General features: G+C 55.3%; 8 protein-coding genes across 8 annotated transcripts; 4 read left to right on the top strand and 4 right to left on the bottom strand.

The window, feature by feature from the left end:
• The first annotated feature begins 1,068 nt into the window (after positions 1–1,068).
• BKA78DRAFT_141597 (uncharacterized protein) lies at positions 1,069–1,995 on the top strand. The gene has a single exon (XM_066882777.1). It carries the CDS (start codon positions 1,306–1,308, stop codon positions 1,810–1,812), a length of 507 nt encoding a protein of 168 aa, XP_066744731.1. The 5' UTR covers positions 1,069–1,305; the 3' UTR covers positions 1,813–1,995.
• Positions 1,996–2,870, bottom strand: BKA78DRAFT_141596 (Rpp14/Pop5 family-domain-containing protein). Its single transcript, XM_066882776.1, has 2 exons — positions 2,579–2,870; positions 1,996–2,522 (listed from the first exon to the last, which is right to left on the bottom strand). The coding sequence occupies exons 1-2, from the start codon at positions 2,808–2,810 to the stop codon at positions 2,179–2,181; spliced, it is 576 nt and encodes a 191-aa protein (XP_066744730.1). The 5' UTR covers positions 2,811–2,870; the 3' UTR covers positions 1,996–2,178.
• A 279-nt stretch (positions 2,871–3,149) lies between these two features.
• On the top strand, positions 3,150–4,356 carry BKA78DRAFT_251313 (PI31 proteasome regulator N-terminal-domain-containing protein; the record flags this gene model as incomplete). Its single annotated transcript, XM_066884642.1, has 2 exons — positions 3,150–3,339; positions 3,392–4,356. 2 exons carry the CDS (start codon positions 3,150–3,152, stop codon positions 4,354–4,356), a joined length of 1,155 nt encoding a protein of 384 aa, XP_066744729.1.
• Positions 4,357–5,197: 841 nt separating this feature from the next.
• On the bottom strand, positions 5,198–8,333 carry BKA78DRAFT_141576 (ER-golgi trafficking TRAPP I complex 85 kDa subunit-domain-containing protein). The gene is made up of 2 exons (XM_066882775.1): positions 6,998–8,333; positions 5,198–6,949 (listed from the first exon to the last, which is right to left on the bottom strand). The coding sequence occupies exons 1-2, from the start codon at positions 8,154–8,156 to the stop codon at positions 5,460–5,462; spliced, it is 2,649 nt and encodes an 882-aa protein (XP_066744728.1). The 5' UTR covers positions 8,157–8,333; the 3' UTR covers positions 5,198–5,459.
• Positions 8,334–8,706: 373 nt separating this feature from the next.
• On the top strand, positions 8,707–11,580 carry BKA78DRAFT_250764 (uncharacterized protein; the record flags this gene model as incomplete). Its single annotated transcript, XM_066884603.1, has 3 exons — positions 8,707–9,550; positions 9,601–10,164; positions 10,214–11,580. The coding sequence occupies 3 exons, from the start codon at positions 8,707–8,709 to the stop codon at positions 11,578–11,580; spliced, it is 2,775 nt and encodes a 924-aa protein (XP_066744727.1).
• Positions 11,581–11,896: 316 nt separating this feature from the next.
• On the bottom strand, positions 11,897–14,494 carry BKA78DRAFT_315286 (Cullin repeat-like-containing domain protein). The gene is made up of 3 exons (XM_066888529.1): positions 13,921–14,494; positions 12,606–13,869; positions 11,897–12,554 (listed from the first exon to the last, which is right to left on the bottom strand). The coding sequence occupies exons 1-3, from the start codon at positions 14,366–14,368 to the stop codon at positions 12,164–12,166; spliced, it is 2,103 nt and encodes a 700-aa protein (XP_066744726.1). The 5' UTR covers positions 14,369–14,494; the 3' UTR covers positions 11,897–12,163.
• A 187-nt stretch (positions 14,495–14,681) lies between these two features.
• BKA78DRAFT_295902 (mitochondrial outer membrane translocase complex, subunit Tom20 domain-containing protein) lies at positions 14,682–15,321 on the top strand (the record flags this gene model as incomplete). The annotated part of the gene is made up of 3 exons (XM_066886536.1): positions 14,682–15,006; positions 15,068–15,168; positions 15,223–15,321. 3 exons carry the CDS (start codon positions 14,682–14,684, stop codon positions 15,319–15,321), a joined length of 525 nt encoding a protein of 174 aa, XP_066744725.1.
• Positions 15,322–15,677: 356 nt separating this feature from the next.
• On the bottom strand, positions 15,678–17,033 carry BKA78DRAFT_141516 (ras family-domain-containing protein). The gene is made up of 6 exons (XM_066882773.1): positions 16,907–17,033; positions 16,812–16,837; positions 16,667–16,755; positions 16,475–16,604; positions 16,143–16,415; positions 15,678–16,089 (listed from the first exon to the last, which is right to left on the bottom strand). Exons 1-6 carry the CDS (start codon positions 16,945–16,947, stop codon positions 16,031–16,033), a joined length of 618 nt encoding a protein of 205 aa, XP_066744724.1. The 5' UTR covers positions 16,948–17,033; the 3' UTR covers positions 15,678–16,030.
• Positions 17,034–17,059: the final 26 nt, after the last annotated feature.

Raw genomic sequence — 17,059 nt, 5'->3', positions numbered from 1 at the left:
CTCGAAATTTTGCACCACAAGAACAGCATTGGAGTAAGATTTAAGAGATTGTGAAAACGTCTGCCCGGAACGCCGGTACTCCTATCAACCTCAATTTTTCCAAAGGCCTCCGCATCCTTACATGATATCTTTCCCACGCTGTTGGGGTGCGATGGCTTTGGCCGGGCCTTCCCATCCTGCTCTCTTGCCTACCACCTGAATCAGTGGCTAGTTCAGTCCTTACTGCCCTAATTAATGGCGTTGTATTTGCAACGAAGTGACGTCCTCGCTTTCCTGGCCATTTGTTCCTGTTCAATTCGTGCTCTACAATCCCAGCTTCCTTCCCCGTGTGGGCAGGGGCGCAATATGTAGAGAGGAAGAGCAGCAACATCGAGGGACTCCCGTGACGACCTCAAAGTAGCCAAGATTGTAGAGGACATGATAAGAAAAACTTGGTAGGTCTTAACGAAAATGCGGGCCCTATCGAAGTCCCTTTGCAGCTGTTTCAGGGGAATCCCAACATCTGATTGTTTTGACCCCGACGTGCTTGAACTACTGCTTTCTTCTTTCTACTTCAATGCTGCTGCTTCCCCTTGTCATCAAAAGATTCGGTGGCAGGTCTTGTAGTTGTACTTTGGAAACATCCTAAATTCTCGTGCGCCTCAAAATCATGCCCCTCTGCCCTTCCACTTTGTCCTCCGCCTACAATTACATTTCCTGCCCTTCAGCACTCACACGCCCGGCGCACCCACCACCACCGCCATCGCACAAAGAACGCACACCTCACGCCGCGATTGGCCACGGTTCAATTTTCAAGCCCGCCGGGGGGATCCACTACTGCCCACGCACGTCCAACCGCTTGCTGGCACCTGCTGCCAGCGGCCCGCCGCGCCGGCGAGGATCTGCTTGCTGCTGACTTGAACACTTCTGCAGCTCTCTGATGACTTCCTGCTGGTCTGGTCGCAGGGAGAAGAATGGCCGGGGCCGTCGGCAGGTGGGTAGGTTCTGGACGCCTTTTTGCTGATTGATGGATATGGAGGGGTTGACGGAGATAGTAGTGTCAGGGGATGCATGCACAAGGGAAGAGCAGTGGTGTTGATCCGTCATGAAGGTCAAGTCGTGTGTTCAGAGCCAGCACAACTAATGCGAGTCTTGCCATGGTGTTTTGAGCCGATGGACAAGTCTCGAGAAAAAGTCATCAAGATACGATCATAAACAAGCAGTCCTGGTCATTGATCCAGGCTGCCAAGATATCGCCGGCGTTTGGCGCGGCTGGCTTCACAAGTCGTACTATGGAAGGGGGAAGGGGAAGGCACATGAATTCGCATGCAGCATTCTTTGGGCAACAGGCTACCTATAGAAGATTTTGGTTGGCCTAGCCATTGGCCTCACGGACCAGCGGTTCTCCACCTCTTCGATGCAAATCCCTCAATCCTTTGTCTGAGACAGCCACACGATCGAGGTCAGCCGCGAGGTCGAGAGCGTGGACCCGGAGAGACCATTTCGATGATAAGCGAGAACGGCGGTTTCTTGGCCATCAGCAACGTGGCAGCCTATGCGTACGCTGGCGCTCGGCAGTATGTATACCGGGCGACTCCGCCTATGTTTGGAGATCCAGAGGATAGGCATTCGCCGTTGGAACATGCCTTGATACATGGGCGCATAAGATTATCCTGTCGCACGAACGCACCTCCACCTATTCTTTGTAGACATCAGCAAAATGCCCGATCACGTCCGCTCGATCCTCATATGAAGCACCGCAGCGGTCGTAGTCTTCTCGCCCAGCATCAGGTCTTGTTGCCCCAAAATCAGCGTCAATCTTCACCACGTTGATCGGCTTCGTCTCGAACCGGCTTGCCGGCTGGACATTTCCGATTCGATGATCAAGCTCAGACGATTGTACCCACGCGTCGGATATGAATATCGAAACTGCTGGCATGTTTCCAATTGATCGCGTTTCACAGACCGGATTTTGGCAAGTCCTTGTGCTGTTTTGGGATGCCAGAAGTCTGAGCAATGCTCCACTAGATAGCAACAGGACTGCAAGTTGCTGCTGTTGGTCAGGAGTGTGGTGGTCGACGGCCGAGTGGACTGGAAGTGTTCCGCGGCGAGCATTCTCTCGGAAAGTGCACCGATGATAGTCGGCTGTCGTGATCGGATGTAATACAGGTCGACATGCCTGAGACACGAGGCGGGTCCTCAATCGTCTTCGTCGTCGTCCTCGATGCCATTCATGACGACATCCTCATCTTGATCATTACTGTTCATCGCAATAGTGCCTCCCTTGCTCAAGAGCGCCTCGGCGGCAACGGCGCTGTCTCCCAGGTTTTCTCTTGCTCTTAATACGCTCTTTTTTGCCCTGCGAATTGCTTCTTCTTCGGCTTTGCGGATTGTACCTGATACCCGTACCACTTGAACGACACAGGATTGGTTGACTGGATCAGGGAGGCGTGTGAGGAACGAGAGGGCAGCCCAGACTAGCCGATAATGGCTTCTTGCGACGCGAATAATAGCCGTGGATGTGGCAGGCGACAAATATTTGACTGTCAAGCAGCGTTAGCGACAGAAATGCCACGGATTTGCACCAACAAGCTCATACTTTGCAGTGTGCCACTCGTCAGTCCGGCGCCATGATCTCCAAATAGATCCACGATGCTTTCTCTTATGAGTTTTACGAGATAGCCGGCGGTAAGTCTGTCGGAGCTCGGTTGGTGAAATTGGATGACGTTCGGCAGCGCATGCGAGCCTTTCGAGGCATTGGCATTCGAGGTACCGGTTGGCGATGGATAGAGGAAGTTGACCAGCAGGTAGCGGTGCTTGAGGCGCACCATGGTGAAGACGCGTTGTGTGCAGTGTTCGAGGATCAAGGTTCTGATGGCTTGGTGGTTTCTACGCGCCAAGCCAAAGAATTACCCGGCGCCTGCACCAAATTAAGCTTAACTATTGGTTGCCGCTGCCTTGTCGCAACATGGGGCTGGATACGGCAACCAGAATATCCCTGCAGATAGCTCCAACTAGGTAACCGTCAACGCCTTCGTCATAGCACTTGGCTGCCTACCAACCTCACCACATCAGCCAACTCAATTCAAGCTCCCGTGCAAGCTGTATTTATCCTCCCACTCCTCCCAGAATTCAGTCGGATCGCAGACACTAACATTTGAATCGTCAGTATGATCATGCCCAACACTGCAGGCAATCCTCTGAGCGCGGGCTCGCTGGCCCTGTTCATGGCCACTAGCTTGCCGCGCGATGTTTCTCCCCAGATCAAAACGCCTTATGACGCTATTGCTCTGGCCGTTCACGCTGGTATGATAGCCGTTGGATTTCGCCTCATAGGTCTCGGTGAAGACCACAAAATAGGTATTGTCAAGCTCATCTCTCGCTCACGGCCAACGCTGACAATTCACAGAAGCTCGCTCTGACGCTCACGATCCACATGCACTGCCTCGAGAATGGAACGAGTCGAGCTCGTATGCCTTTCGCTATGCCCACGATCAATCATCTATGGAATATTTGGTCAAGGTGAACAGGCTAGGCAACAAGGCGGTAGTTCTTGCCACTGCCTTGGGCGATGACAAGACCGCACAATTCGAGCTCGTTGCGCGCGACTACATCTCCGAGTCTTCGGTTCCCGCCACTCCTCTCCCGGGCCCTGAAGCGCACCTCGAAGCTGCTCAACGAACGCTCCAAGACATTTTCATTTCACAAGGACGCCTAGGAGACCTCGGATCCCTCCTCAAGGTCAGCGTCCTTCAAAAGGTTGCTCCCGGCATCCGCAAAGAGGGCTATGAGGAATCGAGCTCATCTTCAACCACCAACAATGGAGACACCCGGCGCGATCCTCCCCGGCGTGGCGACCCCAGCGCGCCTGGCTACGACCCCCTCCGCGATGGCTCGCAACCTCCCCCGGCTCGTCCATATCCGTTCGACGATCCTCTCGCCGCACCCCCGCGGCGGCCCTTCCCAGCTGGCGAGCTCCCTCCCCCTGGCTTCGAGGACGAGTACGAAATCAACCGCCCAGCACGCGGCGGCCTCCCCCGGCCGGGCCTAGGAAATTACGGCGACGCAGACCTCTATCCTGCCGGTCTGGGCCCCCGTGATCCCATGTACGGTGGTGGAATAGGCCCAGGAATTCGACCGCCTGGCGCCGGTGGCATGCATCCCACCTTTGACGACCCGCTCTTCAGGGGTCCAGGGGGAAGAGGTGGCTTCGATCCTCAGGCGCCGCCCGGCGCGAGATACGATCCGGTCGGGCCTGGGGATCAGCCGCGTGACACGAGAGGCGGTCCCCGATTTCCCGGCGGAGGATTTGGAGGAGCGCCTGGTGGCGGACCACCGAATCCGTTTGGTGGGTTTGGCAGTGGAGACTTCATTTGAAGGGATGTTCGCCCCATGAAACGCGCTTCACGCGGACGGAACAGAGAGTCAATGAATTATGAATTATGAGGGATGAGCAAATGGATGGGCGTAGGGGATGGTGAAACGAGAGATGCAAATCTGTAAAGTGCTCGCTACGGTGTCGCATGGATAAAATAGCATGTTCGTGGCGTCGTAGTCTAGGAATTATACTTGAAGCTCTTGCTCTATGCATACACAAGTCTCGTCCCATGTCTTCAGTGACGGAGCCATTTCCATTGTGCTCATTTTGCCGCTTCCCATATTTCGCCTTGTCAGCCTCTTGATCAAGCCGATCAAATGGAAGAGAATGTGGATCAAAGTGTACAAAGTTGCAAGTTCGACAAAAGTTGACAGGTCTGAGGTAGATGTAGGCCAGAGGCATCAGTAGTTTACTCGCCAGTCGTGAGAAGAATCGTGCCATGGGACGAGAGGAGACCAATCATTCACTCCCAACTTTCCCCAGGCGCAGTAAAATGATGCAAAGGTGGAACGACACCACAGTGCGGTTTGACCGGCTACCCTTAGAGTGAGACTCGGCGGCCAGGCACGTGGACGGTCAAAGAGTAGCAGAAGAAGAGAAGGAAAAGCAGCAGCAGGAGGTCGGCAAAAGAGAGAGGGCAAAAGGGCAAAACATCACACACCGACGTGGGCAACCACACGTCTCGGGCGGGGTCTCTGGTGGGATCCGTGGGATCCGAACACCTATCCTTTGCCTCGGTTTTATCTCACTTTGCTGCACTCTCAGTCCGCAGAGACGACAAAGTCTTACCAAGTATGCCAACACTACAATGTACAAATGGCAGAGGACTTGGACTGACCGCACTTTTGCAAATTACAAAGGTGGAAACAATCACCATGGTCTTGACTGACTATTCACACAACACAGAGACGGAGACACGGATCCAAAATGCTTGCCTGGGAAGAAAGACGACTAGCCCCTCTTGCTTTCTCTCTCCCCCTCAAGCCCTACCACCAATGACCGTCTCGACAGATACATACATACATGTCCGAGAAACGAAAACACGAACACGCTAATTGTCACAAGCACAATGCCTACGCGTCTAACATACCCCCAACCCTGCTCATGACTTCTGACCCTCTCCCTCTCGGGCGTCCGTCCCCTGCTCCTCACCCTCGCCCTCCAGCTTCTCATCGCCAGCTCCGACCGAGACGCCCTGACCTTCAAAGTCCTTGGCTCCCTCCTCCCTCGACTCCTTCGACCGCATGGTGCTGAGAGTGTTTTCATCGCCCGCCAGCGGCGGGACAACTACGCCGCCCATCAGTGACTTACGGTGGCTGTGTCGCTTCTGGTCCATAGTCTCAGAGACCTCTTCGACAGGCTCGTCAGCTGGCAGAAGGCTGCCGCTGGCCCCTGAGGCCGCATTCGCGGACGATGGTGCAAGGGTGCTTGCAGCGGTGGCACTGCTGCTACTTCCGGGTGGTTTGGACTCGTCTTGGGCGCCGTCTACGCCGCCCACGAGTGTGTCGGCGTCACCGTCTGCTGCTGGTGCGTCATTGGCGCCCATGAAGCCGCGAGCGGCAAGCCGGCTGGTCACAACGCCTTGGCGGAGCGTATCCATAAACGATCGCATATGTTCAAACTCGAGGGTTGAGCCATGGCGGTGGCTCGGAGGGTGTTGCAGCTGCTTCTCATCATCGTCTTCCTTGGATGACGACACCGGCTCCGCCGCCTCGGATGTGAGGCCGTACAGAACGCTAGCGGCGTCAAGGCACTTCTCAGCTTGCACGCCGCGGTCGAGTTTGAGCCAGAGGTCGGCTGCTTGTACGGCCCAGAGCCCTGCCTTGCGTCGCCTCATTCCCCAGCTCATACTACCCACACCGCGCATCCCGGCGTAACAGTCACTGATGCGCTCGGTGAAGAGCGTGCGGCCTATGGGGCCAACAATGCCTGGTGATTCGAGGATTCGTTGAGCCCATCGCGCAGCGTCATCGCTAGCCGACGAGCCGCGCAGTTTCAGCAACTCAAGGCCAAGACTGAGAGCACGGAGAGCGTGGTAGGGAGATCCGCAGCGGGTATAGTAGGAGTAGTGCGCAGTCTCGAGCATTTGGTCCACGTTCTCGACTCGTGTCTTGGATGACATGCTGTTCGGGACGAGTAGTGAACTCACTACCGTCATTTCGTTTGCGCCAGCGTAATACTTCCAGGCTTTGTCATTGTTGTAGTCGGTTCGAAGGATATCGTAGGTGCTGGATGCGAGGCGGAAATCGCGGAGCATAAAGGCGTAGTCGGCGAGCTTGCGCATGATTGCCTCAGCTGTGTCGGGGCGATAGAAACCTTGGAGAGAATCATAATTGCTGCCGGACCCGCCCTGCAGCGGGTTTCCAGAGCCCCGAGAAGAGGAGCCGAATGTTGACCAACGCTTGGACAAGGACATGAAGCGGCCACTTATGCCTTTTCTTCGCGATGCCACTTGCTCATTCCAGGTCATGGCCAGTCGCTCCATGGTGGGGACGATTGATTGCGTCACCAGTTCTCGAACAAAGGTACGAATTGCTGTGGCATCAGACTCGAACAGACACGGCGTTGGATCTTCGAGCTCCTCCGAAGTTTCTACAATCTGTTAGGTTGAAGGCTGCTGCGCTTTGAGGAGGCTCCTACCTCGCTTGTGAATCTCTGCCAACTCTTCGGATGCAGATAACCACTCGCACAATGGAAGGCGAACCGCATCGTCATCTGATGATACGCATTGAGAACTCCTGAGTCGCAAAAGGTGACAATGCAAACCAAAATGCCGCTTCATCTGGTCGTACAATGCTGTTGACTTGCCAATGTCGTCATGATCCTCGTCGTGCACCAAAACGTAATATCGTAAATAGTCGTTATTGACCCATTGGGGCAGGCGTTGGTCTCCGTCGTTGGTGCTACGGTAGAGCCTCCGGAGCTCTTCTATCGGATTGGGATTTCGGGAACTGATGGCGATTACACATGCTACTGGGTGTGAAAAGGTTTCGTGTGGTGTCATGGGCAGTCCGGAGAGTAGCCGCCGCAAATAAAGTCTGTAAAAGGGAGATGACGAGCCCGGTGATTCCAAACTTGCCCTCTTCGAATTGAAATAGTCGTCTGCCGCACTCCCAATCTGCATCTCGGCGAAAAAGAGGTGCTTGTCGACGGCCTCCTCTATGGCTGGAAGATCCCCGCCGATTCTTAGGAAAGATGCCGGCTCACCCCGCGGGTTTGATTGTTGTCCGGACTCTGCGTCGTTGCTCAGGCGTGGCCGTACACCCAAAGCATCCTTCAATCCTGTAAACCGCACGCCGAAATCTTCCCAGCTCCTACTTGCTCCCACGCTGTCTCGCACCGTGACCTTGCCTTGTATTTGCTCCCCATACGGTCTCATGAGCTCGAGAAATCCACCTGCAAAGCCCTTTTGCCGGCATATCTCTTCCGTATCGCTCGACGCCAGGATGCCGACATGGGGAACAAACGAGCGTAATATCAGGGATCGGAGTTCGTCGCCAACGCCGGGAGGAGCCGATGAGGGAGAGGACGTCCCATTGCGGGGTGGAGAGAAGACGGAGCCAGCTATGATAGGAGCTGTCGGGGTTCCGGTGCCAGAGGTTGGAGAGGAAGGGCGCAAGGTGGACGTCGAGGCGAAGAGGGAGGAAAGGGTGGCATTGGAGCGGCGGTATGGCAGGCTAGAGATGGAGGAGGATATCGAGGCAGCAGAGGGAGAGGAAGCCCGCTTGTAGTGTACAGAGGACGCGTCTACACTGGAGCGGGGCGAGTGCAGAGGCGTCTCATCTCGTGAAGGCGTCATGGGAGCCCTCTGCTGGCCAGTAGCAATGCTGTGGCCTCTTGCGGGGCGCGTTGAGGAGCATGGATTGTCCAGGCCAGGTCAAGAGCAGGGCGTCAAGTACAGGTCGACGGGAGAGGTGTCGAAAGCATGCGCGACGGAGATACAGCAGCTGGGGAGGTGGTTGAGTTGCAGGTGGTGTGCATCGCATCGGCCAGCGAGGCACTGACGGGCCGACGGGATGTGCCTGCAGATCGCCTATCCGGGATGACGAACGAAGAATGGCTGCCAGCCCGCCCGAAAACTACAACACCAACAAACCAACAACAGACAATACAAAGACAGTGCATGCATGTTGGCCAGGCGCCTTTCTCGAACCGCCCGCTTGTCTGCGCACGCTTCTAGAACACGCGCTTTCTTTCAATTCCAGTCAGCACGTGCTGCTGCCCTACGCCAGCCTTTTCGCTTGATGACATCGCGAGCTGCTTCTCTCCCATCACCAAGAGAAGAGCCCGCTACAAAGAAGAGAAGGGTTGAAGCCGCCAACCTTTCTCTCCCAGGCCAGCAGCGAACCATGGCAACCTCAATCCCAAAGGAGAAAAAAATCGAGCTCACAGAAGTCGAGGCAACTCTGCGACGATTGCTCCTGGACGTCGCAGAATATATCGACGCATCTGCGGCTCCTGCCGAAGACTCCGCTGTCAGGATCCCAGACGAGCTTGCCAAAGAGAAGCTTGTCCTTCGTTTCACTGGAGGATGGGTCCGCGACAAGCTTCTTGGCGTCGATAGTGACGACATTGACGTTGCTATTAACAAGATGACGGGCGAAAAGTTTGGTCTTCGTCTCAAAGAGTATCTGGAGATTCCCGGAAACCCAGAAAAGTACGGGCTCGAAGGTGTGTCCAAGTCAGACAAGGCGGGCACCAGCTCGAAGAACAAGCTAGTCGGAGGCCTGCACAAGATCGAGGCCAACCCGGAAAAGTCAAAGCACCTCGAGACAATCACGACCAAAATCTTAGGGCTGGACATTGATCTTGTCAATCTCCGCAAAGAGACGTACACTGAGGAGAGCCGCAACCCTGAAATCGAATTCGGCACTCCAGAGGAAGATGCGCTTCGAAGAGATGCCACCGTCAACGCCATGTTCTACAACATCAACACGTGTGAGATCGAAGACTTCACCGGCAGAGGCTGGGAGGACATGCAGCAACAGATTATCCGTACCCCCCTTGAGCCATACCAAACATTCAAGGACGATCCTCTTCGAGTTTTGCGGTTGATTCGGTTTGCTACCAGGCTGGGTTACAGCATCGACCCTGAAGCTGAAAAGTTCATGGGCAACGATGACATCAAAAAGGCGTTGCACATCAAGATCAGTCGCGAGCGTGTTGGCGTAGAATTGGAAAAAATGCTCCGAGGTATGCTCTCTCCCGCCAGAAAAGAAAGACATGCTAATGAAAGCAATTAGGTCGTGATCCATTGGGCGCTCTTCAGTACATCGACAGGCTTGGTCTGTATGGCACAGTCTTTGCAGACCCAACGAAGGACCACGGTTACTGCCCTCCATCCAACTGGGCTGTGGCCTATCAATGCCTCGCTAGAATCAAGCAGTCAGAAGATCCTCACCACAACTTGGTATCAACTATGACCATCCACGATGCAGAGGAAGCATACACATCTTGGATCATCTCAGCCATGGTCCCATACGCCGACGCTCCTGAAACAAAGCCGGCCAAGGCAGGATCAAAGGCCCCTCCCCCAGTCGCAGCACAAGTGGTTCGGGAAGCCATCAAGGCCACCAACAAAATCTTTGATGTGGTGACCGCTTCCGTCAAGAACATGGAAGAGATCAAGTCCCTCAAGGACAAGTTTGTGATCCAGCAAAAGCAGCCACACAAGAAGCAGGAGGGAGACGATGCTACTGCACGAGACACTATTGGCATGGCCATCAGAAAATGGGGCCAGACGTGGAGAAGCCAGGCACTCTTTGCCCTCCTGCACGAAGTGTTGACATCTCCCGAGAAGGAGCAAGGTTGGTGGATATTGAACTCGATTATTCTAGCTCATCTGACGTGTTCCAGAAATCATTTCATCATTCGCCAGCTGGTTCAGCCATGTCAAGTCTCAGAACATTACCGAGGCCTACGCGCTGAAGCCTCTTATCGATGGAAAGACTCTCGCCAAAGCACTGGAGACGCAACCCGGTCCGTGGATGAAGGACGCGCTAGATGTTGTCATGGCATGGCAGCTACGCAACCCCGACATTCATGACCCGTCCGAGGCGATCGAAGAGGTCCGCATCTATCGTCAAAACAACCCTCAGGTCGACGTCGCAGCCAAGACGTCCAAAAAGAAGGGTGAGCTGACTTCACACCTCGCATCGCACTTCCTGCAGCTTACCATCCGTCCTCTATTTGCAAAGGCACATAACCCGGCCATCACGGCTCAAGGCCGCAGAACCATCCAGGCAAACCAGCCGCGCTCACATCGAGCGCTCATGGAGGACGAGACGGAAACGAAGCCATGGAAGGACGAGAAGAACAAGCATGTACTATCTTTGCTGCGATGGGTGCTCCTCACCCTGGCGCCTGACCGAATCGAACGCTCCTGGCCACTTTTGATTCCCCCAATCCTCACGCTGGTGGACGACCACGAGCCCAAGTACAAGACGGTCGGCTGCGAGCTTCTACACAGACTGTTGGACATGACGTCGCCGCAGCTGCTGGCGCGCACCGGCCTGGAGCCCGTCTTCCGCGATGCCCTCGAGCCCTGCCTCTCCTATCTCCCCACCCTCACCCCCGAAGCCGAGAGCACTCCCCTCCTCAACGCCGCCTACCCTGCCTACATCGCGCTGACCAAACTGACGACGCCGCTGCCTGCGGTATCTTCCTCGCAATCATCACAATCCCCTCTATCACCCGCACACGTCGCCCACGCCAACGCCCTCGCCGCCATCCTCTCCTCCCACATCCTCCCCGACCTCGCGCACCAAACCACCATCACAACGCACGTCGGCAGCGCGCGCACGCTGCTGTCGCACCTCCGCGCCATCCTCCCTGACCTCGGCGTCCACGCCGTCAAGCTGCTCAAAGATCTCGTGCCCCTGCTGTCCACCATCCTATCCGACCCACTCGGCCCGGCCGCGCCGCACCTGCTGGCCGACGCCGCCCGCGCGCTGCAGTGCGTCGTGCTGGCGGCGTGGGCGCGCGTCTGGCACTGGCGGGCCGAGGTGCTCAGGGGCGTGGTTGTGGCGTGGGTGAGATTGGCGGCGGAGAAGGACGACGCGGCTGAGAATGTGAGGAGGGAGTTGAGGGGTTGCGTGCAGCTTTTAAAGCGTGTGGTCGATGCCGGTGAGGAGAACGAAAGGAGAGAGTGGGAGGGGGAGGTGGGCCAGCTGGTACAGAAGGAGGAGAGGTTGAAGTGGCTTTTTGAGGACGACACTGCGTAGGTCTGGCGGCAGATGGGATAGCTTGTGGAGTGGACGTCTTGAATGTCGAAAGAAATGAAAAATGAATCACGGAAAAATAGAGAAAGATGGGCAAATCACCAAGATTCAAAACATGTGAAATTAAATAAAAAACAATCAGCACACCATTTTGGAATCCCAGCCACACAGTCACAGCGCAGATAGTGGCGTTCTGAACATTAGCATCTCTTTGCCTCGAAACATGCATGTATCCCGAAGTTTGCTGTGAATAGGTCCGCGGTAGCAAAAAATACTCTTCACGCGCTGTGCAGGACAGAAACAACCAGCTGAGACGAAATGAGCTAAACATTTGACATTACTGCTGTGAGTAGCAACTAGGTAGTACGAGCAAACAAATGCCAAAGCTAAACAGATGCTGAAGCCCCCAAATAGACAGACAAACATGGTTTGATCGAGTCTCGCAGTGCCGACATTAAATGCGTAGTCCCCGTTCCACATATGATGATACCAATGCTTTGCAACCGACCATCCCACAACATGAAAGATGCAAAATTACGCCGCGCGTCTCCACGCTCCAAACCTTCCAACGACGGTGGCAGGTCTCTCAAGTCGCCAAACCCAAGCCCGCCAGCTCGGCCACGGCATCCTGGCCAAAGCGGCCGCTGCTCAGGTCGATGCCCGAGTCCTCCATGCCGATGCCCTTGCCGATGAGGTCCTTGAAGTCGAGGCCGACATCGGCGAGCATGCTGCCGTGCTGTTGAGCGCGCTCCATGCACTCGGTCCACGTGGGGCTGTCGCGGTCGACGGTGCTGAGCTGCCGCGACAGGATCGTGTTGAAGTCCTCGACGTGGTCCTTGGCCCACTTGACGCAGGCAGACATCATCGTCGCCGGGAAGCACGATTGGTACGTCATGACCGTGTTGCGGATGATGGTGAAGTATATGTAGGATATTTGGTAGATGTAGTGGTGCAGGTCGCCGTCGAAGACGCATTGTCTGGCAACCGATTAGCCTCGAGTTTGAGAGATTCAAATGAAGCTGACATACCTGGTGCGTTTCTTAATGGTGCTACTGCGAGCGTCGAGGTAGGCTTCCCGTGCTCTGTCCTCAAAGCCCAACTGAACCAACCAGTCGACATGCCGTTTGGTTTCCGTGGGTCGGTTGTGAGTCTCTTGGAGATTTCGAGTCACGAGAGATGCCAGCTTTGCGGATCGCTCGTTGACCTTGAAAACAATAATCTCCTGTGCGAGCGGATTGCCCTTGATGCTTTTGCCAATGTGCCGCAGGCGATCTAGCTCGTCGACTGCTTTTTCAAAGTGCTGCAGCGCAATATCAATATCCAGCTCATCGAGCTGCTGCTCCACCCAACGAACGCTCTCCCTCTTGCCATCAACCTCGAGGAACATGCTTGACCGGTTCTGCAATGCGTTTTCTCCAAGACCCTCGAGTAGGTCTTGGTCTTTCAAAACACTCAAGTCCCTGGTGGCGTAGTAATTGACAGATTCGTTGGTCTTACTCCGCTCCTCCGTCTCGGCCTCCATCGTTCTGCGCAAATCCTCGGTGGCTTTCCTAAAAGATGACAACAGAGTCGCTTTCTCGACCTGATCACTGCCGGGGCTGCCAAAAGTAAACGACTCGGCGCCAACTCGAATGTTGATGGAGTCATTAGCACGCTTCTTCTCCGACTCTCCTTTTCCTGCTGTCTTGGTCGACAAATCGAGCATTTGGACTTCTTGCAGAGGCCAGCACCTTGCTGCAACGAGCTGAACAGGTTGATTCGGTTTTGCGTCGCGGTTCGGCCTGTCTCCTTGCTTCTTCTCCGCGGCAACAAGAAGATGGTCGTTAAGCAGAATCATGTGTACTCTTCTCCGGACTTTCCAAGTAGCAGAGTTTAGCTCCACCCAACGGCCAGACTCGTAGACAATGTGACGTCCTGGGATGGCCGGCAGAAACTTCTGAGAGCCCTCTACCCGTTTCCACAACGTCTGCAGGTGCGTGTTCCACAGCGCCTCGAGGTTGGCAACCGAGCTGCGGTTCGCCCTGCGTTGAGCTACAGCATCCATGCCCCGCAGCCCACCCGATGTCGACGTAGCCTGACCAAGCGTATTTGTCAAATCCGACATGAGCGCCTTGAGCGTCCTCATTTCGCTCTTGAGCTTGTCTGCCTCTTTACTGATCTTGATAAACTGCGTCCGGTTCTGATACACGTTGTGTTGCAGGTCGGTGGAGGTACGATTTTTGACCCTTTGGAGATCCTGTTGGTACCGGAGGATATCGTCTTCGGACGCGTCTGCGAGAATACCGGACACATCTACGCTGCGTTAGCACCGCGCTCTAGAGTTCCAGGCACGATTGTACTTGCATTCGTCCGCCTTCAACTTGGGGTCCTTGAACGCCTTGACGTCGACGGGAATCCGCCTGGCTTCCTGACTCGGTTTAGGCTCTGGGACTGGCGGTCTCATATACTGATTAGGCTTGCTCGGGAGCCCTGGGACGGGCGGTGCGCCAGCAGTGTAGTCATTTGGGAGCTGGTTGAATCTCGTCGAGTACCTCCTCTTGACAAGATCCGAGGTCTTGCCTCCCGCGGGCTGCGGCCGTTCTCTCGGGGCATCCAGTCGGGTGCCACCAGCTGAGCGTGTAGTGACGCTGGAGGCAGAGGTGTTGCGACTGCGGTATTCGTCGGGGATGTCTGGAGCCTGGAGGTTGGCGGGCAGCGGGCCGCTGATTTGCTTGGGGGCGCTGATTTTGGGGCGCTGCTCCTTCTTGCGGCGGAGGGAGATGCCCCTGCTGCTCTTTTCTTTGTCTTCCATGGCCGGGAGAAGGAGGAATTGGGACGAGGACGGAGAGAGGTGGTGGGGAGAGCTGTAGGATGTCGTGGAGCTGGAGAGGGAGAGACACGGGGACAATGCGCACCGAGACGGGCCTCCGGGTTGGCGGGTTGTGCGGGCCGCGGCGCGCTGGTTGGTCGCCCGCCCTGCACCGCGTTTTAAATTCTAAAGTGTCTCTTGGCCATCGACAGCAGCTTACTTCTTGCGGCATACCAACACCATCCAATCCGTCCGTCCTCCGTGTCCACCTCGATCACACCCCACCGGTGCACACTGTCGATTCCTCGCCGCCGCCATGTCCAGCTCCTCCGCCGTCAACACCAGGACCCTCACCATCGCTGGTGTCGGCGCTGTCGTCACCGGTGTTGTGGCCTACGCCTTTTACTTTGACTACAAGAGGCGCAACGACGCCGAGTTCCGCAAGGCATTGAAGCGCGAGTCCAAGAAGCAGGCGCGCGCTGCAAAGGAGGAGGCCGAGGCTGGTGCTGCTGAGCAGAGGCAGAGCATCCGCGACGCCGTGGACCGCGTCAACGATGAGGGTTTCCCCAAGGAGGACCCGGAGGAGGTCGAGAACTACTTCATGCAAGAGGTTGCGCGCGGCGAGCAGCTGTCGCAGGATGGTATGTGGCAACAAGGCACAAAGCTGCGTCCAGCAGCTATCCGCGGCTAACAGTGACCTAGGCTCTAACCAGCTCGACGCTGCACTCTGCTTCTACAAGGCTCTCAAGGTCTACCCCAACCCCGGGGAGCTTGTCACCATCTACGACAAGACGGTACCCAAGGTATGCACGCGATCAAATTCCAAATCTTGAGTGTCTTGTGTTGACACCATCTAGCCTATCCTTGACATCCTTGCCGAGATGATCGCCTATGACAAATCGATACCCATTGGAAAGTCGGCCGGCGTTCCCAAACCGGAGCCTATTGATGAGTAAATCACGACTATATCCAAGCCTTTATGGTACAACTCTGACGGCTCGCGGATCGGGACGCGATATGAACCAACCTGAGTGCAACCCGCAGTGAGGGAGGGTTTGGCGCAAGGGCACCTGTCAAAACTGGGAAGTAGATCACAACCCAATGCTGTAAATACATGGTTTTATTTTGGGAGTGAAGGGTTTTAGCGATTCTTGACCCAAGACTCTGCATAGAAATGGATGGCGCGGGAAGGGATGCAAGCGGTTGGCAGCAGCCAGCAGTAGGAGCGGTTGCATTTCTTTTGAGATTTTGTATCCACTAGGTACACCACACTCAATAAAAACTCATTCAGTGAACGACAAATCGAGGGTTGGCATTCCTGCTAGCGTCAAGTGAACAACACCTCCACCTGCTCACTGTAGACTCCAGGTAAAAGCAGTTGAAGCTCATGATTTTCACCGGATCAATTTCATATCTTGGATGCGTTGTTCTCATTAAGCTATATAAGACATGTCATCGGCTCGTAAATCTTACAAACGTGGCACTCGAGAACATCTCCAACCTCCCTATGGTCTTTTAAAGATACCGAAACGCCATGCTTGCAATGTGGACCCTCCAAAGCAGGCATGGTAGGCGCAAGAGGGCATGTACAGAAGAATTGCGCTTCTGCGGGGTTTGTACAGTTGTGGGGAAACGGGGAATCGTGAAGCAGGGAACGTGACTCTTTCAGCACGCGCAGCCCTGTCCCTCGTCTGGCGGGTTGGGGTTGACATTGACGTCAATCACTAGAGAAAAGTTAGCACGAATATCATTCCCAGGCTCCAGAATCTGAACGTACTCTGGTTCTGGCTCTGTTGCTGCTCGCCCTCCATTCCTGGCAGAGCTTGCGCAATGCGCCTAAAGAGCGTCTTGACGTTGTGGCCCAGCTTGGCGCTGGTCTCGATGAACATGAGGTTGTTCTTCTTGGCCTCGTCCTCGCCTTGCGCGGTCGTGACCTCGCGCTTGTCGTTCAAGTCGGTCTTGTTACCCACCAGCACGATGATGACATCGTTTCCGCGCTCGGCCCGCACGTCGTCCACCCATTTCCGCGTGTTCTCGAAAGACTTGCGGTCTGCAACGTCGACAGGTCAGCCAAGAATATCCAGGACAAAGACGAAGCGGTGGTTTTACTCGATATGTCATAGACAACGACGGCTACGCTGGAGTCGCGAATGTACGAGGGAATCAAGCTGCGGAAACGTTCTTGACCAGCAGTATCCCATAATTGCAGGCGCACGGTGCGGTCCTCGAGGTACATGGTCTGCGGCGGGACTCGTGGTGAGCTCCAAGCTGTTGCGAATTGGGGAAGTGGGGCAGACGGACTTTGGACAAAAAGTCGATACCAATGGTTGCTTGGTAGGTGTTGTCGAACGAGTCGTACATGAAGCGGGTGATGAGAGACGTCTTGCCGACTGAAGCCAGCAGCATTAGCAGCCAGCAATATTTACTGTCGCATGGTGTTGCGTACCGCTCTGCTCGCCCAAGAAGACCAGCCTAAGTGCAAAAGAAGTCAGTCCGAGCGTCTCGCAATGAAGCTGCCGCACAGGGCATCTGGGGACTTACTTGAACTTCTTGAGCGGGTTGGAGTATCCAGACTGAGCCATGGTGAAGCGTGTACCGTGGTTTTGCGACCGAACTTGGAGAAAGGGCAGAGTAAGAGAAAAGAGGGAAAAGGCGGAGGGCAAAGAAGAGCAGCGTGTGTGTGGGGACTATACA

This window comes from Phyllosticta capitalensis (assembly GCF_038381095.1).
Source record: "Phyllosticta capitalensis strain CBS 128856 chromosome Unknown BKA78scaffold_5, whole genome shotgun sequence".
In the NCBI taxonomy this organism is placed as follows: domain Eukaryota; kingdom Fungi; phylum Ascomycota; class Dothideomycetes; order Botryosphaeriales; family Phyllostictaceae; genus Phyllosticta; species Phyllosticta capitalensis.
The sequence above is the reverse complement of the archived record's forward strand: the minus strand, read 5'-3'. Positions and strand labels throughout refer to the sequence as shown.

Coding starts and splice junctions, on each gene's coding strand:
- BKA78DRAFT_141597 (XM_066882777.1), top strand. CDS start 1,306: ATGCAGCATTCTTTGGGCAACAGGCTACCTATAGAAGATTTTGGTTGG.
- BKA78DRAFT_141596 (XM_066882776.1), bottom strand. CDS start 2,810: ATGGTGCGCCTCAAGCACCGCTACCTGCTGGTCAACTTCCTCTATCCA. Junction 2,523..2,578: donor GACGAGTGGCACACTGCAAA/GTATGAGCTTGT, acceptor GCTGCTTGACAG/TCAAATATTTGTCGCCTGCC.
- BKA78DRAFT_141576 (XM_066882775.1), bottom strand. CDS start 8,156: ATGACGCCTTCACGAGATGAGACGCCTCTGCACTCGCCCCGCTCCAGT. Junction 6,950..6,997: donor GGCAGAGATTCACAAGCGAG/GTAGGAGCCTCC, acceptor AACAGATTGTAG/AAACTTCGGAGGAGCTCGAA.
- BKA78DRAFT_315286 (XM_066888529.1), bottom strand. CDS start 14,368: ATGGAAGACAAAGAAAAGAGCAGCAGGGGCATCTCCCTCCGCCGCAAG. Junction 13,870..13,920: donor CAAGTTGAAGGCGGACGAAT/GCAAGTACAATC, acceptor AACGCAGCGTAG/ATGTGTCCGGTATTCTCGCA. Junction 12,555..12,605: donor ACCATTAAGAAACGCACCAG/GTATGTCAGCTT, acceptor ATCGGTTGCCAG/ACAATGCGTCTTCGACGGCG.
- BKA78DRAFT_141516 (XM_066882773.1), bottom strand. CDS start 16,947: ATGGCTCAGTCTGGATACTCCAACCCGCTCAAGAAGTTCAA. Junction 16,838..16,906: donor AACCCGCTCAAGAAGTTCAA/GTAAGTCCCCAG, acceptor TTTTGCACTTAG/GCTGGTCTTCTTGGGCGAGC. Junction 16,416..16,474: donor CGTTGTCTATGACATATCGA/GTAAAACCACCG, acceptor TCGACGTTGCAG/ACCGCAAGTCTTTCGAGAAC.